This window comes from Peromyscus leucopus, chromosome 2 (genome assembly GCF_004664715.2).
Source record: "Peromyscus leucopus breed LL Stock chromosome 2, UCI_PerLeu_2.1, whole genome shotgun sequence".
NCBI lineage: Eukaryota > Metazoa > Chordata > Mammalia > Rodentia > Cricetidae > Peromyscus > Peromyscus leucopus.
Window position 1 is genome coordinate 150,211,434 of NC_051064.1, and position 25,507 is coordinate 150,236,940.

General features: G+C 54.2%; 1 protein-coding gene across 4 annotated transcripts in view; it reads right to left on the bottom strand.

The window, feature by feature from the left end:
• Espn (espin) overlaps nt 1-20,846 on the bottom strand; it is a 31,874-nt gene extending 11,028 nt beyond the window's left edge. For all 4 annotated transcript variants that reach the window (XM_037203226.1, XM_037203225.1, XM_028883088.2 and 1 more), the window contains exons 1-8: nt 20,351-20,846; nt 17,370-17,563; nt 7,138-7,324; nt 6,863-7,045; nt 6,549-6,680; nt 3,618-3,819; nt 2,590-2,858; nt 1,568-1,615 (exon numbers count right to left, since the gene is read on the bottom strand). In XM_037203226.1, coding sequence (XP_037059121.1) covers nt 1,568-1,615; nt 2,590-2,858; nt 3,618-3,819; nt 6,549-6,680; nt 6,863-7,045; nt 7,138-7,324; nt 17,370-17,563; nt 20,351-20,644 — 1,509 coding nt within the window. In that variant the 5' untranslated portion in view covers nt 20,645-20,846. The remainder of the gene's footprint in view (nt 1-1,567; nt 1,616-2,589; nt 2,859-3,617; nt 3,820-6,548; nt 6,681-6,862; nt 7,046-7,137; nt 7,325-17,369; nt 17,564-20,350) is intronic.
• Between the last annotated feature and the right edge of the window lie 4,661 nt (nt 20,847-25,507).

Consider the following 25,507-nt stretch of genomic DNA (forward strand, 5'->3'; position numbering starts at 1 on the left):
CCTGCGGCCGTCGAGTGGCGCGGCTGGCCGCGTCCCTTGCCCCCCCCCCAGTTCTCTCTGCAGGATGGGGCGAGGGGCGTGGGGACCTTGGTGAAAGGGCGAAGGCTCGGCCGGCTGACAGGGAGGGGTCTGGGTTAGGGCCAAGGGCACAGGGGCTCCCACTGAGGCCAGAAGGGGCGGACCCAAGGGCGGGGTGACCCAGGCTGGACGCCAGGGGGAGCCTGAGCTAGGGCAGCTCCCACTTAGCCCGCCCCGAGGGCTCGGCTGCTCCTACTAGCCGCTCCACCAACCGCACGTGAGCGCTCAAGGCTCCTCGAACCCTCTCCGGCGGGGGTCTCGGCCTGGAGGGGGCCCTGTCTAGAGCTGGTATCCTGGAACGCTTCTGCTTACTCAGGGGACCCACAGTCCAGGGCTGCTCCTACCTGCGACTGTTCCGGTGGCCCCCGCTGTGCACCTGGCAGCGGGGGCGGCACGGACCCGACACCTGCGATACCTGATCCTTCCTCTCAGGTTACAGCCCGGCCTGCACTCAGCCCGCCTATGAGCTCAGTCGGCCTGACATCACCCAGGGTCCGCCAATCCCAGGCTTAACCCCCCAGCAGGCGGGGATGTCACGGAGCCCCAGTGCTCTACACCCCGCCAGGGGCGGCTCCGCCCTCTGCCCCTCTCTCCCCACTAGCGGTCCCGAGTACCCTACCTTCATCCTCCTCGCTCCCAGTCCTTAGCCAGGACCGCAAGAGGGCCTGACCTCGGTCAGTGACACTGCTCAGTTTTGCCCGCCCCCCCCCAGCCCAGGTCGCGCCCCGGACCTTCCCCTCCCGCATCTGGAACCCATCGCTCTCCATGTAAACGACACCACACCCGCGCCCGGGACTCAAGTTTCAAGGGTGGCCGGGTGGGCTCGGGTAACAAAGCCACTTCTCACTCGGTTGCTCCCTGTTAAGGCCTGCACTGTGCGAGAGAGAAGAGGTGGCGTGGCCAAAGACCAAATGACCAGGTCGGGGCTGTCCCCTGACCCAGTCCCAAGTTTATAAGTCTCTGCGGTGTCCTCAGACCCTCCCCACTCCACTGGACCAGGTTCACATAACAGGAAACACGACACGCCGGATTTGCTTTCTGGGTCAGTCAGCCCCTTCGGCACCCACTGCAGCCACCGAGGCGCACACCCCTCAACCCAGTTTTATCCGACAGTTTAGGCACCCACGCCTGAGGGGGCAAGGGACGTAAGTGGCACACAAAGGGCCCTTTGTGGAGCCTGTTAGGCCTGCAGTTCTGCACGAACGCATCGCAGAGGGGCTCGGGCATGGCATAATGCTGGCACTCAGGCCCGGGGTGGGGAGCGGGCATGGTTTGGGGCAAGGCGCCTATGCTGCGCCAGGCTGAGAAAGTGGGCTGGCCTCAACCCCCTACAATCTCCGCCCAGCCTTATTTCATCTCCAGATGAAAAGAGGGCCTTCTGGGAAGAGCTCGGTGCACCGGAAGGGAGCTGAAAGAGGGGTGTCCGTCCCTGTGAAGGTTGTGTCCCTCCCATGCCGCCTCCGCCCCATGGCCTTGCGACCTGGCTCACCTGTGCAAACTGATCACTCTGCTCCACCCTGGGGTGGCGAGCCTTGTGCTGAGGAGAGAATGGCAAGGTCTGGGCTCTGGCAAGACTTTATGGGTCTGCCACCCTACACCTGGCCGGCCACCTGTGGTCTCAGATTGTCCCCTCACCTCTCCCTCGGACCAGCCTTGCTCCGGGCCTCCCGGCCACTCTATCTGCCCCTCCCCTGCTCCCCAGCTTTAGCCCAAAGTCCAAATGCCCTGGAGGTTCTAGCCCCTCACATTCACACCCCTTTGGAGGGTTCCCCTCTTCTCCCATGCATGCCCCTCCTCCGCCCACCCAGAGGTTATGGAGCAAGCCTTTTCACCCTGGTGGGAGGAGGCGCCAGCTTCAGCCTCTACTCCCCTAGCTAGCCAGCCAGGAGGTAGCAGAACTTTCTAGTGTTTGCTCGACTTTCCTCACCCACCTTCTGGTCCTCACCGTCAAGTCAGACTCCCAGAATGACCCAACTGGAAGACACCTCAAGGGTTGGGTTTTTTGTTTGTTTGTTTTCTTTTTTGTTTTCTCGTTTGTTTGTCTGTCTTATGAAACAGGGGTTCCCTTGTAGCCCTGGCATGGCTGTCCTGCCTGTTCTAGCTGTCCTAAAACTCAGACATCGGCCTGCCTCTGCCTCCACAGTGCTGGAATTAAAGGCTTGTGCCACCACCACCCGGCTCAAGTGTCTTCTCTACCTCAGCTGCACACTATAGGTGTGCACACTATCTGCATGCTTTCTCTGCTAACTCCACACAGCCCTGACACTCTGGGCAAGACGTGGCCCACGTAGCTCCTCACTAGGTCTGTGTTCCTCTAGCCTCAGCTCCTCAATAGAATGGTGGCTTGGTTGCCCCCCCCCCCAAGCCCCATCCACAATGTTCAGCCCTGAGCTCTCATGGACCTGGCTAGGACTCTCAGTTCTTGAACTTGCCCTGGACCCAGAAAGTCTCATTTGTGACCACAAGTCAACCAGGCCAGCTGCTAGCCAACAGGGCCTGCCCTCTACCTACCTCCTTCTTCAATGATTCCACTTCCACGTGGCGAAGCTTGTTCTTAGTCTGCATGTAGATATTAGCTGCTTGTGGCCCCACAGGAGGCTTGGGGGCTGGGTAGCCTGGTGGAGGTGGGGGCACCTGGGTGCCTGGGGGTGGCGGTGGAGGGAAGCTAGGCGGCGGCGGCAGGGCTGTGGGCTTCCCTGTCTTGCCCCGAGGCAAGCTCTTCTCTGGGTTCAGCATGTCCATGTAGCTCTGTAAGTCTGCAGCTCTTGCATTGGGGAGCCCTGGGGTGGGGTGGGAGGGCAAGCAGGATGTATAAGTTTGCAAAAGGTTCCCCAGATCCAAGGTATCCCAACACTGTTAAAAGCTTATCCAGTGGCTAACAGGGGTCACTGCTTGGTATGGCTCGCTATGGCCACCACAGTGGGCAGGAAGGTGATGATATTCTCAGGTTTCAAGAGGTCACTTTAGGGAGTTTTGGGTTCCCCGGTCCTGTGGAGTAGGACCACCTGGCAGAGGCCAGGCAGGACAGGAGTCTGCATGGGCTACACCCAGCCAGCTCTGCAGGTCACCACCTGGTGGTGGGAAGCAGACACTGCAGGTAGATGGCTTCCGTTCAGGGTGTGGTCAGTGTGTACACATAGGCTTGCTTCTGAGGGCTTTTGTTATATGTGTATTTAACCCTGTCCCTCTGTGCTCCGTGCATCTGTGTTGGGCTGGGAGACCTTGTGTGTCGTAGGGAAATGGAGAGTTTCTGTTTGTGTAACACAGGTGTATGGATGTATATTATCTGGGTAAGTTTGTATGTGTGCTTGTGCATTCTTATCTGTATACTAGCACGTCTGTTCATATGTGCACCTTTGAGGCTGTAGCCTAGAACAGAAAGCAATGAATCATGTGTGGGGCACATGCGGACTTTGTGGCGGGGAGTGTATTGGGATGTACATGCTTGACTGTCTGCCTCCCCATGTGAAGGCGGCGAATGATACAAGCAGAGTGGCCCTGGGTTTGGGCTTGTCTCCTCTTCCTCCCGGCCTGCTCACCTCGAGTAGAGTGCTGACCCTTGATGCTGGAATGGCTGGAAGAGCAGGAGTCATAGTTGGAGAGGGTGCTGGTGGGAGAGCCCAGGTCAAAGTTCAGTGGCTGGACCGACATGGTGGTGTTAGGCGAGGACATGCCCGAGTCAGGCTGCTTTGCCTCCAGGTCAGTGGACGGATCTCGGGACAGGACTCGGTGTTCCACGCTCTGAGGAGAAAGGGGGAAGCTGGGGGATAACCTCCACAGTCTCCAGAACAGGGGTCCCACCACAAGTCCTCCCTGAGCAACCCGCCAAGTCACTTCCTTCCTTCCTTCTCTGCGTGAGAGGGTCTGCATCTTCTCCAAATAAGCATCAAGAGCAGACCCTCCCAGCAGCGCCTCAGGCCGCAGAGAAACTCCCACCAGGCTCACCCCTTCTCAGGAAGGCGGGACCTGGGGAGGAGGTCCTCGGCTGCACCCCCGTGGGATGCAGCCCTGCACCAGCCTCTCTGCTCTCCTCAGTGGGCAGGAGGCGTGGGCTCCCATGCATCTGTGGGCAGAGGGCCCCGGGGGCTGCTACTGCAGGAAGAAGGAGACTCACCCTCCACTGCCTGGCTGCAACCCCATCTTAACTTGTTGACATGCCAGTTCCCTGCCCCAGGCCAGTCTACCTCCCGATGGGGGGAGGGGCTGGGCCCTAGATGGGCTGGCCCAGCTGAGGCTGCCGGCCCCCTCATCCTCCCCCCCACCAGCTGGGCCCCTGAGTGCTGGTCTGGCCCTCTCTGCTGGGGGCAGTTAGGGTGAGGGGCCGACTTACATTGCCCATATTCTGTCCCTGCTACCGGCAAGCCTGCTCCTCTGTTGCCTCCTGCCCAAAGCTGCTCCTCTCTGCCCCTCGCCCCTCCCTGCCTGAGAAGTGTCACAGGCCCCCTGGGAGAGGGAAGCAGGCTGGCACCAGGTAACGGCTCAGCCGCCACCCTCACTGGCCCTGTAATTAGTGTTTGCCTTTTCTGGGCCAGCTACCTCGGTGGCTTGGATCTGTCATTGCTGCTGCGGGCCTGCCTGGGTGAGGGGACCAGATCCTGCTGCCTACCTCATTCACTCCAAGGGCCCAGGCCCCGTTCCCTGCCCTGTGAAGGAAAGGAGAGCCCCAGAAGAGGACTTGGGGCAGACAACCTAAAGGTACTCTTCTCTTGACTAACACTAGTGGGCAGCGTAGCGACCAGCCCTGACCTCTGTAGACCGCAGAAGGCAGGGTGGGACACTGGCTCACAGGCTTTGCAGCCTGGAGTCGTAGCTTTAATTCCCGCCCCCACGCACTAGCTATGGGATTATGACCGTATCATATACCAATAGTCTCTCCACCCGAGCCTCCTCATCTGTGAAGTGGGAATAATGGCATTTGCTCCGTCGGGGGAGGGGCAAAGGTGTTGGAAGTTGGTGACAGGCATAGTGCCCAGTACATGTCTTAAGTGTGAAGTGCCAATAACACGGTAAAGGTGAGTTGGGGTCACACCTGTAAAGCACAGGGCAGAGAATCTACCAGAGTCAGACCTCAGCCCTGGTGCTTATGAGCAGCTGCAGCCTGGCCAGCTCACCGGTGTTACAGGGTGCCCCACACTTGCAGCCTGATAACAGGCACTCAGCGGGAAGGAACTCACTCCTGGCACAGAGACCTCGGTGTCCACTGCTGCTTGTGTGCTCCAGTGATGCCATACCCACAACCTTCCAGCCATGATTGGCACTTAGGCTCTGCTGTACTGTTCAGATCTCAACCAGGGTCACCCCACATGCTAGCAGACAGAGCAGGGCCATCTGCCTTCTCTCCTCCAGGCTTTATCCGGAAGCCTTACTCATGTCTGCCCCAGGCCCTGGAGCTAGCATCCCTCTGAGGGGGTTGTGAGACCTATGCTCTTCCTACAGCCCCAAAGTAGGCATTGTAGCAGCTGGGGCAGGGCCCTGGACTTAGAGACGCCCACACCTGAGCCTGAATCCCACTGGATCATCTCGTGGCTTGGTAAGCATATAATAAAATAATTTACAAGAGTCACATTGTTTTTTGGTTATGAATTAACTACAAAGTGAGTAACTAGTCAAGACGGGTGGCTCCTGCCAGGTGCTATGGTACATGGCTATAATCCTAGCTACTTAGGAGGCTGCAGCAGGAGGGTCACAAAAAGGCAAATGGAAGCGACCCGAAGTGCAGCTAATGCTAGACCACTTACCTAGCACCCCCAAGCCTTAGGTTCAACCCTCATCACCAAAGGAGGGAAAAAAAGAGGCAGCTCATTGTTGTGGGAATTTGCTCCACCAACGACCTTGGGGTATCTGGCCCAATAGAGGCGTGGTTTTTTCTGGGTATGTGACTGCTTAAAACTGAAGAGGGGGCATGTGCTTGCTCTCTCTTGGGGTGGTCGGAGACCGGAGGGGTGGTTCCATTGACCCCCGGGCAGAATGGAGGACCATGGCGGCTATTCACTTTGTTCTGTATCCAAGAGTGCATTTTTTCCCCATTTTATATCTTAATAAATCTTTGATATCCTTTAACAGGCTCTCATAAATTTGCTTAACATCTCATAGCCAAGCCAGGTCACTGGACTCCATCAAGGGCATTAGACCTTTGGGTTTCTGGAGACTCAGTTTACCCACTTGTGAAATAGGACCACTACCACACCCTACAAGAGAGGGTCTGTAAGATTTAAATCAACTAATACATGTAGGTGGATGAAAAATGAACTTGGCTGTGCCCAGTGGTCTGTCTCTGCCTGTCCTTATACCCTATGACAGTGGTTTTGAATTTCAACTAGTGCCAAGCAGTGAGCAAGGACAGTTTTTCCTTGTACCACCTCAAGCAAGAAGCGTCATATCCTTGAACCTCAGCTTCCTTCTTGGTAAAGGGGTAAGACACTTGGGGTTAGGTGATGAGAGTAACTCCACACCACTACTCTGGGTCATACCAGGGTGTGCACCGTACGCAGGTAGCGGGAGCAGTGGGTGTGGCCATTGAAATCAGACAGGTCGGCAGCTGTGTACCCGTCATGGTCCCGGACATCCAGCCCCGCGCCATTCACCACGAGGATCTGGCAGCACTGCAAGGGGAGAGCAGGGAAGGGGACCCAGTTGAGAGCTGGGTCCCTCTACCTCCTGCACTCCAGAGGGGTTGCGAAGAGAGCGCGCGGCCGCCAGAGGGCGCCCGCGGCCCAGCACCCGGCCCCGCCCCGACCACGCCTTCCACCCACTTTCGACCCCGCCCCTCTCGGGCCGCCCTGACCTCGAGTTCCCCGTTCTCAGCAGCGTCATGTAGCGGGGTCCCGCCCCACAGGTCCTGCGAGATCTCTGCGCCGTGCAGCAGAAGCCAGCTGAGCACTTTGGTGTGGCCGCGACTGGCAGCAAAGTGCATGGCCGTGGCGCCGTCGTGGTCCTGCTCTGACAAGCTCAAGTCTGCAAAGCTCACCTGGTGGGGGGCGGGGCAGAGGGCGGGGCTTGCGCTAGGCCCCTCCTGACCTCGCCCACTCCCAGCGCTGTTCCGCTCTGTCCCCAGCTCACCAGCCACACCAAGACTGAGTTGTGACCCATCTGCGCCGCGGCGTGCAGAGGGGTCATGCCGTCTTGTGCGCGCACGTGCGGATCTGCGTTGCACTCCTGCACAAGGTACTTCGTCATCTCCAGGTGGCCCTCCTGGCACGCCAGGTACAGGGGTGTGGCACCGTTGTTGGTTTGGGCATTCAATCCCCTGCGAAGAGGCAACACCCACCGTGTGCTCTGGATACCCACCACACTGTCACCAAAGCCTCCTTCCCTAGGCTGGCTCTCCAGAATGCTGAACGAGTGGCCTGGAGAGGCTGTGTCGCACGTTGTCCTTCAGAGTCCCTCTCCACTTTGCGCCTCCTCTTGCCTACACAACTTTTCTATATCGTGCCTAAGCCTACTGCTTTTTTTTTGGACAAGGTCTCGCTACATAGCCTTGGCTGTCCATCACTATGTAGCCCAGGCTGGCCTCTAACTCAGAGATCTACTTGCTTCTGACTTTTGAGTGTTGGGACTAAAGGCATGCACCACCATGCCCAGCTAAGATGATTTTAAGTTATATTCATTATTTATCTTATATTTATCTTTATTATTATTTATCAAATATTTATTGGTTTTCTTTTTTCCTTTTATGAAAATGACTCTTTTCTCGTACATTATATTTACTTATGTGTGTGTGTGCGTGCGCGCGCGCGCGTGCGTGGCAGGCATGGCCACAAGGCAGTCAGAGGACAGCTTTTGGGAGTCAGCTGGCTTTCATTCAACCATGTTGCTCCTGGGGATGGCACTTAGGTCATCGGGCTTAGTCACAAACACAGCAAACATCTGTACCCTTGATCCATCTCACAAGCCTTACACCCACCTTTTAGGCAGTGTCTATAAGGACGTGGTTGCCTGATTTCTCCTACCTTTTCAGCCCCACACTTGTTGTCTGAATTCTGTACCTTTCTTGGGTGCCTCCCCATTTGGAATGGACACTCTTTCCTCCTTACCACCCAGGACACATCCTTCCTTCCTGTCCTTTCTCCCTGTACCCTCTGGAGCCCCCTTCCTGCCTTGGGTCAGTTTCTGTGGTGGCCTGGCTTATTTAGTTAGCTGTAGCTGCTGCTGGCCGGGGCCTCCCCCAGGAAACTGGCTTCCTAGAAGGCAGGACTGGAGCTTTCCAGATAAAATGCAGTGGTGCCCAGTTAAACCCAAACTTCAGATGGACATCAGTATCTAGCATCTGCAAGTACTGCATCCGGGGTTTCACTGTGAATGGTGTTCTAATTATGTTTATGTACCTGTGTGTGGGTTTGTGTATATGAATACAGGTGCCTGCAGAAGCCAGGGGTGTAAGATTTCCACATGGCTGGGATTGCAGATGGTTTTAGAACTCAAACTTGGGTGCTCTGCAAGAGCAGCAGGCACCATAGAGCTATTTCTCCAGCCCCTTGAGTTTTGGCGTTAATCTGGCAGCCTTACATTCACTATATACTGGGCACTTACCTGGGAGTATGATACTACCAGGTAAGTCTTTCTTCCTTTTTAATTAATTAACTAATTTTTAGGTTTTTTTTTTTTTTTTTTTTTTTTTTTTTTTTTTGGTTTTAGGGTTTCTCTTGTAGCTTTAAAACTATGTGTGTTTTTTTTTTTTTTTTTTTTTTTTTTTAAAGCAGGGTTTCTCTGTGTATCCCTGGCTGTCCTGGAACTTGCTCTGTAGACCAGATCGGCCTCAGACTCAGAGATCCGCCTGTCTCTGCCTTCTGAGTGCTGGGGTTAAAGGAGAGCACCCGCATGCCTAGATCTTTTTAATGTTTTAAAATATTTATTTATTTTATGTATATGAATGTTTTGCCTATATTTATGTGTGTAAACCACAGAGGTCAAAACAGGGCACCAGATTTTCTGACACTGGAGTTACAGATGGTTGTGACCCTCCATATGAGTGCAAAGAATAAAATTTGGGTCCTCTGCAAGGTCAGCCGGTGCTCTTAACCACTGAGCCATCTCTCCAGTCCAGGCAAGTGTTTGTTAAGCCCTGTTGTTATCCCTACTTTGCAGAAGGTTAATGGGGCTAGGGCATTCTTGCCACACGTCACGCAGCTGGTAAAAGCGACGGGATCACAAATCTATCCGTGGGATGCAGTGCCTGTGGGATGTGACCCACAGGAGACACGTGGATAGTGGTGCAAGGTGGAAAGAACAGGTGGGACCCGTGTCCCAGTGCTTTCCCTTATGGTCTAGCTTTTGATTATTACCACCCCTGTCCCTGCTTCCTGAGCCCGGCAGTTTCCTAACTGGGTAACAGGGATCCAGCCTCACAGGTCAGAGGGATGCAATTAAAGGGCTTGGCCACTAGGCTGATAATGGGTGTCGGCTGCCCAGGGTGCAGCTACCAGGAATGGACACTAGGTGGAGCCACAAGCTACTCCAGAACCATCACCTGTCCATTCAAGTCCAAAAACTCAAGCTGGGCGGGGGTGGGGGTGGGGGCTGGGGAATTCATCCTGTTCCTCTCCAGTCTTTCATATTCCCACTCAAATTATTCTTCCCAGCTAAACATCCCCAATATCAGTCAGACCCATCAAGCCCCTCACTCATTCGTCCAGTGGCCTGCATGTCCCTCCTCCAGATAGATCTGTCCATGCACCAACCACCTCTGTCACTGCAACATAATCTAGGTCCCTGCTCCTACCCAGACAAGCATATCTTCCCCTCCTTAGGCACAGCCCTCGCAGCAGCCTGACCCTGGAGCCTCTCTGCTCAAGTTGTATGCATCCCTCGCTTAGTTCCCATTCCCCGTCTCTCCCGATTCCTTGTGTGGACCTCCTTCCCCCGGTCCGACACAAAGCTGACACTTGTTGGATCTGGCCCTTTAGATGGTGGTACACCTGGTTGTCCTTCAGAATGTCACTCACGTCCAGAGCAAAGCAAGGGCTGGGGTGTGGCTCAGTATTACAATGCCTGTGTAATGAATGCTCTGGGTTAGAGCCTCAGCAACACACACACACACACACATACACATCACACACGTACACACGCGCGCACACACACACACACACGCACACACACACAAGTATCCTGGCACACTCCTATCATCCCAACACTTGGAAGGCTGACACAGGAGGATCACTGAGAATCTGGACTATATTGTAAGACCCCGTATCTAAAAACCTAAAATAAAATGAAATGGGAGAAAATTAAAAAGTATGTCCTGCCTACACAGAACAAAGCAGGCAAAAGCCCCACACCTCTTCTTAGAACCCTGCTGGCTCATGGCCCCAGCCTTCAATCCCAGTGCCAACGTCGCCCCCACACACTGGTGTGTTGGGAACAGCCTGCTAAATATTTCATGACCGACACTCAGCAGCTTGAATTATTCACCCAGTAACCAAGGCACCGTGAGTTCTGGGGTCCTGGGGATTAGAGGCCGGAGGGGGCGACCCCAGGGCCTGCTGAGTTCTCAGGGTGGGGCGAGGCAGTTTACCCAACAAAGAAAGCCAGAGTCATTGTGCTTCGCCTTTCCAGCGTCTCCCGGTTGGCGGGAGCCACCACCCCGGGGTATCCAGCCACCTAGAAGGAACTGGGCAGCAGAGGGCAGTGGTGCCCACCCCCCACCAGCCACCAGCTGCCACTCCCAGCAGAGCCTTGCCACACAGTAAAGGGCCCCATTATTACTAGCATGTCAGCCTCTGCCCTCAGGACTCCTCCTGAGGAGTGAGAGGCCCAGGGCCTGGGCTAAGTCTGCTGATGGCCATGAGAAGGGGGAAGCCTGCTGTCTTCTTGCTTGGCATGGTGGTAAGAGGAAGTCCAGGCTGCCTCAAACTCACTGGATAAGCACAAGGAACAAAAGAAACTCCTGGGGCTGGCTGGACCAACGGACAATTAACAATAACAAGAAGAATGGGGTAGGTGTGGTGGCTCACGCCTTTAACCTCAACCCTTGGGAGGCAGAGGCAGGCGGGTCTCTGTGAGTTTGAGGTTAGCCTGGTCTACAGAGGAAGTTCCAGGACAGCCAGAGCTACATAGACCCTGTCTTAATTTAAAAAGGGTGATGGCCGACTGGTAACAGCTACTTTTAACTGAATGGTTCCTCACTCCAAGTGCACTGACTGGCCAGTTTCACACCCTCTCCCATCCAGTCCTTGCTGTGGTCCTAGGAGTGAATGTTAGCACTGTTCTCCTTTCTCAGATGAGGGAACTGAGGCAGAGAGGGCTAAGATAATTTGATATAAAATAGACAAAGCTGTGAGGTGAACCTGAGTCCGACACAGAGACGGGGAGAGAGCACCGTGTCCACTGTCTGTCTGTCAGACCCCTCTCCTCTGAACACAGACCTCTACCCTTCTCTCAGGAACCCTCTGCCAGTGGGCTGAGGCATGCAGGGGCCTGAACACATGACAAGGGCTGAGCAGGACCAGGTGTAAATCCCACCCCCTCAAGTCGGGTCCCAGTGTCCCTTCATGTCTGAATTCTCAAACCTGGGGTTGGGATGTCTCTTCTGTCCTGGGAGGATGAACCAGGACCAGGGTCCTGCCAAGCATGCGTCAGGCTAGATGTCATGTCTTCTGTGTGTGTGTCGGGGACCCTGACCAAAGGAGTCAAAAGGATCTCAGGAGGCCTCCCGACGACTCTTGCCTGGCTCTTCTCCAGCCTACAGTTTCTGTATATCCCCAGTCTCTGCTCAGCCCTTCACTCCAGTCACTCCAGAGTCCCAGCACAGGGTCCTCTGCCCTCCCCAGCCTCAGTTTCCTGTATGGTAAGTAGGCTGCCCAGCCCTTCCACAGGCTTCTGTGAGTCAACATTAAAGCAGCTTGTGAAGTGGAAAGTGTCAGGAGTGAACTCCACATGTTCCCAGCCCACCCTCGTGTCAGTCATGATGGTAAAGGACAACCTCTCCCCTCTGTCTCTCTGAGACAGGGTTTCATGCAGTCCAGGCTGACCTAGAACTCACTATCTAGCCAAGGATGGCTCTTGAACTTCTGATTCTCCTGCCCCTACCTTCTGAGTTCTGGGATCACAGGCCTGCACCACCACTCAGGTTATAAGATGCTGGGGTTGGAACCCAGGGCTTCATGCATGCTAAGCATGGACTCTACCACTGAGCCTCAACGAACCATACCCTTGTTTTTTGTTTAAACATTTATTATTGTTATTTTATGTGTATGTGGGAGGCTCTGAATATTGGTTTGTGCACCACATGCATGCAGGTACCCACAGAGGGCAGAAGAGGGTGTCAGATACCCTGAAACTCAAATTATGGGTGGTTGTGAGCCAACATATGGGTGCTGGGAACTGAACGTAGGTCCTCTGCAAGAGCCAGCCTGTACTCCTAACCACTGAGCCACCTCTCCAGCCCTGCTACTCTCCTTCTGGACCCTGAACTCTGGATTTGAAAAACCCCATTCCAAGATCCCCTGCTGGTGTGGGGTGCCCTAGCAATGATATAGATCATAAGTAGTTTGTAGTCTTTGTCCTGGAGGGAAAATGTGCTATAAACAAACAGTGATTGTACAGAAGACGCTCTGTTGTAAAAAGCGATGCAGTCCGTTTCTGAGGGGTTCTTAGAATCTGTTCACGTCTATACCAGCTTACAGCTAACGCTGCCACAAAGAACAAGGAGTGATCTGTGTTCACGGTGTCAGGCTAGTATGGTCAGAGGGTAACAGTCCTTACTGTCCTGCTGCCAATAACATCTGCCCTAAGGGAGTTTGGGAAGGGGCCACATACACAAGGTCCCTGTCAATCACCTTTCCTGACTATGCTTGGCCTGGGGGTAGCGGTTAGCTGCGTTTAGAACCACCTAGGACACACCTCCGGGTGAGTTTGTAAGGACAGCTCCTGAGAGGAAGACCCACCCGGTGTGTGGGAAGTGATCCCACCGGTTGGGGTCTTGGACTGTTTGAAATGGGAAGAAAGGAAGGAGCTAGCTTCCCACCCACTCGACTCTTTCTGCTTCCTGGCTGTGGACACAATGTCACCTCAGGTTCACACTGACTGCCCCCTGCCCCGCCCGATAATGAGCTGTATGTCCTCTTACAGTATGAGTCAAAGCAGATCCTTCTGGAAGTGACTTTTGTCCAGTATTTTCTCACAGCAGCGGGAACAGTGCACACACTGTGACATTTCCAGCACGCGCTTGCGTCTCTCCCAACCTCTGCTTGGCTCTCAACTCATTTACTGTGCCCAGCCATGGCCACGCCCTCACAGCGAGCTTTGTGAAGATGACTACTCCATCAGAGAGGCCTCTCCTGGCCCCCTCGACTTAAAGGACCCCCATGACTTCCTACCAGACAGCCCCATTTTACTACATAGCATTTGTCACTTGTGTTCTCTCGTTCTTTTGTTTAGTTCATTCTGTGCACACACATGTGTATGGCAGAGCAGCTACATGCTGCCCCCTGGGACAGACAGCCTGCAGACCAGTACACCTGGAGTAGGAAGAGTGTTCATCTAAATTGGGGGGGGTGTGTGCTCTCAACCTATCCCCTTCTTCATCTGCTGTTTCTCCCAAGCTGGAGAACCATACCCCCTGGTGAGCTGGGCAGAGTTCAGACCTATTTGTTGAGTGACTAAGTGTATAAGTGAGAAGAGGCAGCCGGGCCAGGAGCTCTGTGCCCACCATGGCCTCAGCCTCTTGGTAGATTGGGTCCGTTTGCCAAATGGGCACAGGAAGATGCAAAAAGGGAGTTCCATCTAAGGTCACAGACCTGCCATCAGACATAGATGGATTCCAAACCCCTCATCAATCAACAAACAAAGGTCCACCGCCTGGCAGACACCGGGCACAAAGCAAGGAAGATAAAGCCCTGTAGCTTCATTAGTCATGGGGCCCAAGAGTACGAAAACACACAGAGACATGCAGAAGGCTATGTCCACAGATGATAAGGGCCCAGGAGTCTGAGAGGAAGAGCCCAGAGGCCTCCCCTTCTCCAGTCTCAAAGCTCAAAGTCAGGGTTGAGCCCAGGGCTCCCCTGCAGCAGTCTAGGCCCCAGAACAACCTAAGGCAGACCTGGCAAAGGCATTTGGGATGGGGACTCTTGAACTCATGAAACCAGTTAAGAGCACCCCCACCCCACCCCAACCCCAGCGGCGGTGGTGGCGCACACCTTTAATTTCAGCACTTGAGAGGCAGATGTCTGTGAGTTCAAGGCCAGCCTGGTCTACAAAGTGAGTTCCAGGACGTGTTACACAGAGAAACCCTGTCTCAAGAAAACAAACAAAAAGCTTAGAAGCAAAGAGGTCTGCGAGCTCGTTAATCCTTTTCAGTTGCCCCCGATGGGGTGCAGACACCATAGTTACTGCGAGATATTTGTTTCTGTCTGGGACTGTCAGCTCACCTGTCTCCAGGACTCCCAGATTAGGGGTCCCTTTTTTGCGGGTACTTAGAGGAAAGCCCCCCTCTCCCTGCCCAGAGTGCGAGGGAGGTGTTCTGCAGCAAGTTCTGTTTTTGGAAAGATTCAGTCCAGTGAGCTGGGGTAGACAGAGAAGAGGAACGAGTACTGTGTGTTCTGTGACCTCAAGTCCTTTGCAGTGCCCCGAGGCAGAGACCTGCATCAGCAGGGCCCTTCCCAAAGCTGCCCAGCCCTCCAGCTCTCCTGCGCCTTGTCGGCACCATGGCCCATGGTTACCCACAGCCTCCCTGGGCAGGATCGAGTTTCCCACGGATGGCACTCTTCCTCCCTCACCAACGCACCAGAGAGAGCTGAGCCCTTGTGAATAATTCACAGGGCTTCACAGAGGGCCTGGGAGGCTCAGGAGAGCATGGAGCCACAGCTTCAGAGCGAGGCTCTGGGGTCCTCTGACTGGACCCTGTGGCCCCAGAGAATTCTGCTCACGAGGCCAGAGGTTACATGGGCACACCAACCCCTGGCCCCAATTTCTAGTCTCCCCTCCTGCCTGAGCTCAGCCTGGCATCCATTCAAAGGTGACTTCTTGTCAACCTGCACACAAACCATGGCAGGGATCAGAGGCCAGGTCCTCTGTCTAACTCCCTGAGATTCACGGTGAATCCTGGTGGTCTGTCAGCTCCTCAAGTGAGGTCATTTAGCACAGAGTCAGCACCAGGTTCCGATCTTACTCAGCACCTGGGAGGGTCAGGGTCTGCAAGGGCTGGAACTCACAAGCATGCTGCATGGCAGAGCTGGAGTCTTCCTCCATGGAAATCTCAGGCTTGTCATTCGGGGGGCTTTTCTCTAAGGTGGGTTAAGGGGCTAGCAGTTCTCATTGGAGCCTGCAGAGCAGGCCTGGAAGCCTGTGTGTTTATAGTGCTGCCAGCATCCTGGACCTCTAGGTACACCGTGTCTGAAGGAGAGGCTGGTGAGAGCAAGCAAGCATCCATATTACATACATAACCTGTCATCTTAGGAACTCAGTGTCCTGTGCTCAGAGTGAGGGAGTGGGAGACATCAGAACCACAGCCTTGGGGCTGAGGACATGCCATCGGTGTGGCCAGGCATGAGTCTGAAGGGTCTAACGGGAGTCTGGGCCATCGCTTCCTAGGGCTGCTGATGGTGGCAGGTCAGACCCCACACTCAAAGGTCTCTGAGGCCCCTGACTTGGATATGACCTCAGCCCTGATTGCTGAGTCAAAGTCTTCACACCTCAGTGGCCACCAAATGGCCATGCAGAGAAGCCACCCAGCAAAGTTCCTGCTGGCTCACCCACACGGTGACAGGGAAACCCTTGCCAGAAGCCAAACAGGCTCAGCCTGCCTGTCCAGAGCCAAGGAGACAACTGGCGCCTGGCCTTCTTGGTCTGAGAGCCATCTTGTGTCCACACCAGTGTCTGCCCTATACCTTGTGCCAGCCTGCTGCCTGGCAGAGAGTGGCCATGAGGCAACCTCAGAAATGGATCAGTGCTGGGTCCAACTCTGTCACCTTGCAGATGTCTTCCTCCTGAGGTGGGCCACACATACTTAGAACCTGATCAGAACCCTCACCCCCAGGTCCTACACCTTTAGGAAGAACCAACCCATGTCCTTTTCCTGAGGCCCCCGTCCTCACCTGACTCTCATGTGTCACTGGTCTGCTGAGTCTTCTCCCCACATGTCCCCACTGTGTCCCAGGATCTCCCAGCCACTTGGACTGGAGTCCTGGGAAGGTTCAGAAGTCCCTCCACCAGTGACAGGAATGGGCTGAGAGGCTGCAGAACTGGAAAATTCTCTAGAGGTAGCCTGCTCACGGCTCTGGGGCCAGGGGGGATCATGGGACTAAAGGGCAGCTCTCCTCTTAGCTGTTTGATGGTTGACGTGACCCTTCCTCTCCCTGCCTAGCTCAGGTCTGGGAGGTGCTCCTGACTCATCCATCACTCCATACAGAGCAGTCTTGGAAAGGAGTGTAGACCGGGGCTTGAGAAGGCCACCTACTGCAGCCAAGCAAGCACCCAGGAGGAGGGCGAGTGACCTTGGCCTGAAGGTCTAGTGTACCAAATCCAACTCTAAGCTGCCAAGGAGCTAGGGTGGGAAGCACCTGCTTGCAGAGCCTGAAACAGAGGCTGTGGCCCCAGTGGGCTGCGTAGAAGGGAGAAGTTTCACTCTGGCCGGACCTGTCGTAGGCCTGGGCACCTGAACCCCGGACGGTCACTGAAGCAGTCACTGATGGCTGTCTCCAGGTATTTCCCATAGCCTTGCCACTGTGCCCAGAGACCTCCTTAAGAGAAAAGTCCTAGAGTCCCGTATGGTAGGTAGTACAGGCCTGTAATCCCAGCCCTTGGGAGGTAGTCAGCAGAAAGACCAGGAATCCTTAGACCGGGCATGGCAGTCATTCAGGAGGCAGAGGCCAGTAGGCAGATCTCTGTGAGTTTGAGGCCAGCCTGGTCTGCATAGTACATTCCAAGTCAACCAAAGACCCATCTCAATGGGCAGTGGCGCACACCTTTAATCCCAGCACTTGGGAGGCAGAGCCAAGTGGATCTCTGTGAGTTTGATGCTAGCCTGGTGTACAGAGCGAGATCCAGGACAGGCACCAAAACTACACAGAGAAACTCTGTCTCAAAAAACCAAAAAATAAAATAAAATAAAATAAATAAAAATAAAATAAAAATAAATAAATAAAAGAAAGAAATGGAATAAAAAAATATGGATCAGGAATCCAAGTCCCAAATCCTTTACTTAGCAAGTTTGAGACCAGCCTGAGCTACATAAGAGCCTGTTTCAAAAACAAAGAAAGAGGTCCTGACCTGGTCCGTCAGGTGGACTTCTTGAATGTGCAAGGTCCCAGATTCAATTCCCAGCACAAAAACAAAACAATGCAAAGGAAGTTTCTTACTCAGGGTAATGCCTGACCAGAAGCTTCATCGAGGGAAGGTCTCCTTTGGCGGCGGCGTAGTGAATAGGCAGGGCACCTGTGTCTGTGCTGATGGCAGAGTCCGCACCACCGTGATGCAGCAGCCAATCCACCACCTCTGGGTGGCCAAAGCGGGCAGCCAGATGCAGGACTGTGGCACCAGAATTATCTTTTTCCTGTGGGCAAGAGAGCTAGTTAAAACGCTGTAGTCTGAACCTGTCCTTGCCAGACGCTCAGTCCACTGCCAGCCTCCTTGGGGGGGTGAAAGTGCATGTGCTTACCCTTCCCTGAGGGGATGGCTGTGCCTAGTTTAGCATGCTTTGGAGGTGAAATAGATCCTAGGAATTTGAATCTGCTTCTTTCCTTAGGTGGCTGGCTTTGACCCTCGGGTCATAGGCAGCGACACCATGTAGGACTCTTGGAGGCCTTCAGGGCATGATGGAGAGTTGCCAGTACACAAGAGACTCCCAAAACATGGCACCCTATGTCACAGCAGGAGTCATGCACAGCCCTGACACCTGGGAAACACGTGAGCGAATGTCTACATTGCGGGGCTGAGGGAGGCGGGAGAGATGGTGGCTGAGTCTCTCCCAGGCTGGCATTAGGATTCCCCCTGCCTCCAACCCTTGTTCCTCCTCTTCCTCGTTCCCAAGTGTCCCTTGGGAGGGACAGAGCCTTCCATCTTGGTACACCTCCAACAACCCAACCCCCACACAAGAAGCTGCCTTCCTGTGGACTCCCCTGCACACAGCTTCAGGAACAAGCTGTGTCCTTGCCCTGTGGAGGAGGAGGTTACTGGGCACTGGTGGGCAGGGCCTGGGACAGCCAGTCAATAGTGTAGGTGTGTACTGGTGGCAGGCTCTTTGAGAGGCTGGGTTTTTAGGTAAGACCCCTGCAGACACCCTCTGGGCCCAGAAAAGCTCCTCACATGTACCTATCGTGTCTCTCTTTGGAGGAGGGGCTGAGGGACATGGGGAAGGAGAGGCCCACTGAGACTCCAGATGTCCCGACTGAGGCTGCTGCATTAGAGAGTAGGTGCTGTTCTGGAAGTTGACGACATGTCAACATCCAGCACACAGACACCAGAGAAAGGGCAGAGCAGCTGTGAGAGGTAACTGGGAAGTGAACTGTCTCCTCTCCTGCAGGGAGAGGGTACCACAGAGACCCATGTGGCCAAGACACAGAGACCCTGAGGTAGGCGAATCTCAAGAGGAAGATCTCAGAGCCTCCTGAAAGAAGAAAAGGATACAAGAGACCGGCATGTCATCAGTCAGGCTGTGGAGGTGGGGAGGATCATGGGACAGAAAGCAAATGGCCCATAAGGGACTAAGGGTAATACCAGAGTTCCCTCCTGCATATTGTAGGTGTGTACAGGCTTGTTTAGTCTGTCCCCCTGAGGTCAGCCATGAGCTGCCTAGAGGTGACCTAAGTAGGATCACCATGATGAAAGTCTGGAACCTCAGCTCTGGAGAAGTCCTTCCCTCTCCACTGGTCTCAGAAATATGGGCCCGAGGCTCTAGGACATCTCAGTAGCTCAGGGCTTCTGGATAATGATGGCAATATGAAGTCAATGGCCTGTGTTCAAGGTACCACCAGCTGGGTAGACCCTGGAGCCTTGTGTGCTGGGGCCACAGCCTAAGTTGTTTATCTCTGGGCCGGACAGGACCAGAGATCGAGGTCATCCCCCCACCTCTGCCCCAGCTTCCTGGGGGTATAAGACAAGAGATGTGATAAGCTGGCACACGGCTGCTTGTTCCTTCCACCTCCTCTGAGTGATAAGAGAGGCTTCCGGCCAGTGCTGGACATGGAATCAGGGAGGCAGGCACCTCCCAGGAGAGGGAGGCATGGACCAAGTGGCTGTGGGCCACATGACCAGGAACTCCTGATAACAAGGCCAGGAGATAAGAGAAGGAAAGAATCTCCCAGAAAGATGGGAAGGTGGGGCTTGCCCTTGGAGGACAGGACGTGGGAGCTGTATGAATTTTGCTAGGCCCCTGCAGACCAGATTGGAGTTGGCGCTCACCAACTCCATCATCACCCTTTGATGCTCAGTTAACCCAGTGGTCTGTGGGGTTTTTGTTGTTTGGTTGACTGGTTTTGGTTTTTGAGACAGGGTCTCACTCTGTAGCCCAGGCTGACTTCAACTCACAGCAATCCCCCTGCCTCAGTTTCCCAAGTGGCATGATTACAGATGTGAGCCACTCAGTGCTCTCTTTCAGCTGTAGATCAGATGTGCTCCCACCTCAGTTGGCTGCTCAGGCAACCAGAGTATCATCCCGATTCCTTCCCTCAGCCTAGGAGACCCTGTAGGCCCGGCCTGGCGGCCTCCAAGCCCCGCCCTTCTCCATCACTCTGCTTTCCTTAGCCTACCTCCAGCACAAGAATGTGGACACCTCGGGGCATTTCACTTCTTGTTCTCGGTACCGAGGACTCTCTGATCCACTCACCCCCAGGCACACAGATTCAGATTGGGCTGAGAGGTGACTTAAGAGTCGGAAGGCCCAAAGTTGCCCATGTCCTTGGAGACCTCCCCCACCACAGGTCCCCTTCCTTAGTCCCTGACTTAGTGGTATCTGCATCTTGGCCCGGGGTGAGTTGTGAGACCTTGTGCACTCTCCCTCCAGACCTGAGTGAGCCTGGAGGACACCGGCTTCTAACTTGACAGCCAAGGCTCATCCCTAAGGCCCCCACCCCCACTCCTGCCTTCCCCCAAGCCTGTGCCACGCCCTCAAGGATCTGTGCTCTGCTTGCCCTAGGAGATACCAGCCCCAACTGAGTCCACTTCCCCTCGGGTCTCCCTGATATCAAGCAGCCAGGGATCTACCCAAGTCCTCAATCTCAGGAACCCACCTTATCTAAAGGCGTCTGGAGGAGAGGCCTGCGGAACTCAGCCTAGCCAAGACCGAGCCACAGGAGGACTGGAGTCCTCTTAGGGCCCAAACCCTCTCTTGGGGTGCACTCACCTGCACTCTGCAGCCGCCCTGTGTGAGCAGCCACTTCAGGCAGGAGAGGTAGCCAGTGGCGGCGGCGTCGTGGGCTGGTGTGGCGCCGTTGTGCGCGCGGGCCACGGCCGGGAGGCCAGCCTCCTCCACCAGGTAGCGGAGACAGTGAAGTTTGCCAGATCGGGCCGCATGGTGCACTGGCAGGGCGTTCAGCGGGTCGCGCAGAGAAGGCCCCAGCAGCCCGGCGGCACGCAGGTCCTTCAGCACGTCCAGGTCGCCCTGCCGTGCCGCTTGCAGCGCCTGCTCCAGAGCCATGGTGCCGCCCTCGGCGCGGCGACCCGGCGCTCAGTGGGTTCCCCGGGGCCTCATGCAGGTGGCTTCAGGCTTCAGGGGTAGCCCTGCGGCCCAGCCGTTGGAGGAGTGTGAACCCCGGAGGGAGGCAGAGCGGCTGCCCACCGGCTCCGGCTCTGCGAGCCCTGGGACTCAACTCCGTCTCTGCAGCGCTCTGGGGCGGGGACCCCGAGAGTGCCCCGCTTAAGCCTGGGACCCGCCCCCGCCACGCCTCCTCTCTGCCCCGCCTCCCCGGCTCTGAGCCGTCCCCTAGTCCCCAGCCGGTGACAAGGGTTGGTGCGCGCAGAAGTTCCCCTTCTGATTTGCTGCACATAGAAACTGAGTAGGAGTTCAGTGCCACCCAGACACAGACCCGTTGACTCAGGTGCCCAGTGACCACTATGTGTTGTTTCGGGTGCTGGGGACACAAGCCAGCAACTGATGGCAGTTACAAGGAGCTACAGATGTCACTAGAGCCTGGCAAGTGGGAGAAAGGAAATAGTTTGTCATGGGCATCAAGAAGGTGCCTGGTGCTGGATCTGGTAAGAAGGGACGTTCAAAGCCAGAACTGGACGCCACTGCCCAGAAACTTAAAAAGCCCCATCAAATGCAGAAAGTGCCCAGTGCTCAGGATGCCAAGGTCCCTCTTGAGTTTAGACCCAAGAAGAAGAAGGGAGACAGGAGAAGGCAGAAAGGGAAAGGAAGGAGGGAGCCAGCAAAATGAACGGGTAAAGGGCTTGCTGACAAAGCTCACAACCCGAGTTCGATCCCAGGGACCCACATGGTGGAAGCACAGAACTATCTCCCACAGCTGTCTTTAGACCCCACATGCACACTGTAGCAATGGCCCCCAAATAAATAAATACAATGATTGAAAAAGCAAAACAACCCCCAAGCCCGCAGGATCTATTTAAGTGAAAGGAAAGAATTTCGAGGCCAGCCTGGTTTACAGAGCGAGATCCAGGACAGGCACCAAAACTACACAGAGAAACCTGTCTCGAAAAACCAAAAGGAAAAAAGAAAAAAAAAGAAAGAAAGAAAAAAAAAAGAGTGTTTTAGAACAGGATGCTGACGATTCTGATCACCCACACTGACTGGGAGGGGGATGGGAGAGTGGACCATGGACTTGAAGGCCTGGGGCTACCAAACCAAGAGACCAGAAATGAAGGATGTAAGGGCTGGTGGGTAGATGCTCCAGTGCCTTTATCCAAAGAGACGGTATCACCACGTGAACAAGGACACTGAGAAGTGCTTGAGGGATCAGGCAGGTAAGCACAAACCACCCTACGGGCCATGGCTGGAAACTGGTTGCCGGAACTGGAGGAGGCAAGGTCTGCTGGACCGGAGCGAGCGAAGGCTCCAGGAGGGGATATGCAAGCTGTGGGAGCGCAGCTATCATATCGGGCAACCTTGAAACAGCTTGCGCTCTTCCTCTTCTTCCCCCACGCACAGCGGAGGTCTGTCGGAACCCAGCCCCATTCCCGGCCGATGTTTCAATCGGTGCCTAACTCCTACCAGCCAGGGAGGTGCTGGAAATGTAGAAGTTGTTTCCAGAAAGCGGAATCCTGGAGTTAATCTCTTGGGCAGTCTCAGATACCATTTCCGTTTTCACCACACGGTGGCACCATGCACAGTGCGCTCAAACTTCGGGGCACGCTCAAGTGAATTTCCAACCACTTCTGCTCACATCCGCCTAGCTAGTGAGGCATCATCCCACCATAGGACCTGCTGTTACTTTCCAGATTCCTTACAGTGTCATAGCTATGCCTGAAGCTATATCCAGACAGGCAGGGGCCCCCAAAGTGGCAGGAGTATCCAAACTAAGATGGCTGGACTCGGCTTTCACTCCCCTGCAGTCCTTCCCCCCTGTGAGGTCGCTGCCTTGACCTGGACACCACTGCTTCTGAGTCATTCCCAAACTCAGTAGAACTCAGCCAGTGACTAAACGACGTGTTAGTACACACCCTTGCCGACCAACACTCAGACTGGGAGCCAGGGCTTTTCAGCTGTGCCTGTCTGTCTGTCTGTCCTATCTGGGCTCTTCCACTCCACTGAATCCTCTCCAGCAGTTTTTGTTTGTTTGTTTCTTTCTTTCTTTCTTTTTAGATTTATCTATTTATTCATTATGTATAGTGTTCTGCCTGCATATATGCCTGCAGGCCAGAAGAGGGCACCAGATCTCATTTCAGATGGTTGTGAGCCACTATGTGGTTGCTGGGAACTGAACTCAGGACCTCTGGAAGGGCAGCCAGTGCTCTTAACCTCTGAGCCATCTCTCCAGCCCTTCCCCACCAGTTTTAAAGAGCCCCATCAGTGATGTCCCGAGTACAGAACCCTTACCACTAACCAGGCATGGTATGACACTCTTCACTAAAATTGTTAATTTTTTTTTTTTCCTGAGATGGTTTCTTTGTGTAGTTTTGGTGCCTGTCCTGGATCTCGCACTGTAGACCAGGCTGGCCTCAAACTCATGGAGATCAGCCTGGCTCTGCCTTCTGAGTACTGGGATTAAAGGTGTGCACCACCACCGAGCAGCTTAAAATTGTTAATCCTTAGAGGAGGGTTTTTTGTTGTTGTTTTGTTTTGTTTCGGAGGCTGTTTTGTTTTGTTTTGTTTTTTTGTTTTTGTTTTTTGAGACAGGGTTTCTCTGTGTAGCTTTGCGCCTTTTCCTGGAACTCACTCTGTAGTCCAGGCTGGCCTTGAACTCACAGAGATCCGCCTGGCTCTGCCTCCCGAGTACTGGGATTAAAGGTGTGCGCCACCACCGCCAGCATTGGAGGCTGGTTTTGAACTTGCTGTTCATTCCAGGCTGGCCTTGAACTCCTGAATCTCATTTCCTCTTTTTGATGCTAGGATTACAGGTTTGAGCCACCACAAGTGGTTCAGAAAGGGTTCAACTCTCATTTTATAGATGTGGAAACAGAGGCATGAGGAGTCTGTATTTATTCGTGTGTGTGTGTGTGTGTGTGTGTGTGTGTGTGTGTGTGTGTTAGTCCCAATGTGTGTGGAATGTATGTGGGGGTCAAAGGATAACCTGCAGGAAGTGGTTCTCTCCTCTCACCATGTGCATCCTGGGATCAAACTCAGGTCATCAGGTAGTGGCCATTGCCCTTACCCATTGAGGCATTTCACAGTCTTTGTTTTTTTAAAGCCTGGGGTGACACAGATGGGAAGCGGCCTGCATCTCAGGATGGATTCCCTCTTCCCACAGCTCCCCTCTGGCTGCCTTAGGGGCTCCATCCTCTGAAGGCCCCCTCTCATCCCTCTGCTGGGTGAAAACCAACCCTCAGGCTTCTCTCCCAGCCAAAGACCAGCACATTCTCAATACCCCACACAGGACCAGGGAGAGAGTGTGTCTCCATGGCACTGTAGGTGGTCCCAGAGAACCTGAGCATCACTCTCTGAACACCCCAGGTTCTGCTTCTAAAGGACCCCATCTTCCAAATCTTTTTCTTCTCGGAGTCTTTTGGTTGAAGGGAGGGGTGCATCGCCTGGTTAAACTCCTTTACAGTGGGGGTGGGAGGGACTCTTAAAGTTGAGGTCAGCGATATAACAAAGGGAATTTGCTTCCCTGTCGTCGGGTCTTCAAATGGTCGTCTCCAGCCCTGGAAAGGGATGTTCCCGCCCTTCACCCTAGGGGCGAGTGTCTCTCTCCAGGAACGTGGTCAGTGTAGGGTGAGTTTGGGGACACTGAGCCAATGAACCAGCAGGGGAAGAAGGGACTCCATACTGTCCTTTTTATCTTTTTTATTTTTTTATATATATATATTTTTGAGGTTTATCTTATTTATTATGTATACAGTGTTCTGTCTGTCTGTATGCCTGCCTGCCAGAAGAGGGCATCAGATCTCCTTATGGCTGTGAACCACCACGTGGTTCCTGGAAATTGAACTCAGGACCTCTGGAAGAGCAGCCAGTGCTCTTAAGCTCTGAGTCATCTCTCCAGCCATATATATGAGACACAGTTTCTATGTGTTTCCCTGGCTGTGGTTGACCTGGAACTCACTGTGTAGACCAGGCTAGCCTCAGACTCAGAGATCTGCCTACCTCTGCCTTCAAGTGCTGGGACTAAAGGTGTGCGCCACCACTGCCCTGCCACAAAGTCCTTTTTTAAAAAGAGTTTTTAACTTTTTTCAGCTGTGTGTGTGTGTGTGTGTGTGTGTGTGTGTGTGTCCATGTGTAGGTTTGTGCATATGACTGCTATGCCTGAGAAGTCCAGAAGAGGGCATTGGATGCCCCCAGAACTGGAGTTACAGATAGTTGTGAACCATCTGGGTGCTGGGAACCAAACTTGGGTCCTCTACGAGAGCAATGCTTTTTTTAACCACTGAGCCCTACAAAGTCCTAAAGTCCCTTTTAAGCTCTCTCTCTCTCTCTCTCTCTCTCTCTCTCTCTCTCTCTCTCTCTCTCTCTCTCTGTCTCTCGTTTTTGAGACAGGGTTTCTCTGTGTAGCCTTGGCTGTCTTGGAACTTGCTCTGTATACCAGGCTGTTCTTGAACTCACAGAGATCCATCTGCCACCACCACCCGGCCCGTTTCAAGCTCTTAAAGAATAATTAATGACTGAATGTGGTGGTACACATCTTTAGTCCCAGTACTCGGAAGGCAGAAGCAGGCTGATCTTTGTGAGTTCGAAGTCAGTCCGGTCTACATAGTGAGGGGCTAGCTCATAGGCATGCTAGACTGGCCTGTGGGAGAGAACCAGAGAATCAGACATCCCAAGGTCCGCTGGGACAAATCCTCATAATTAGGACTGTTGGGTTGATGGACGTGAAGAAATAATGGTGTGAGCTTGCACAGAGTAACCCCTTGGTGGTGGTCGTGGATCCTTGTATGCCGTAGATAGAAA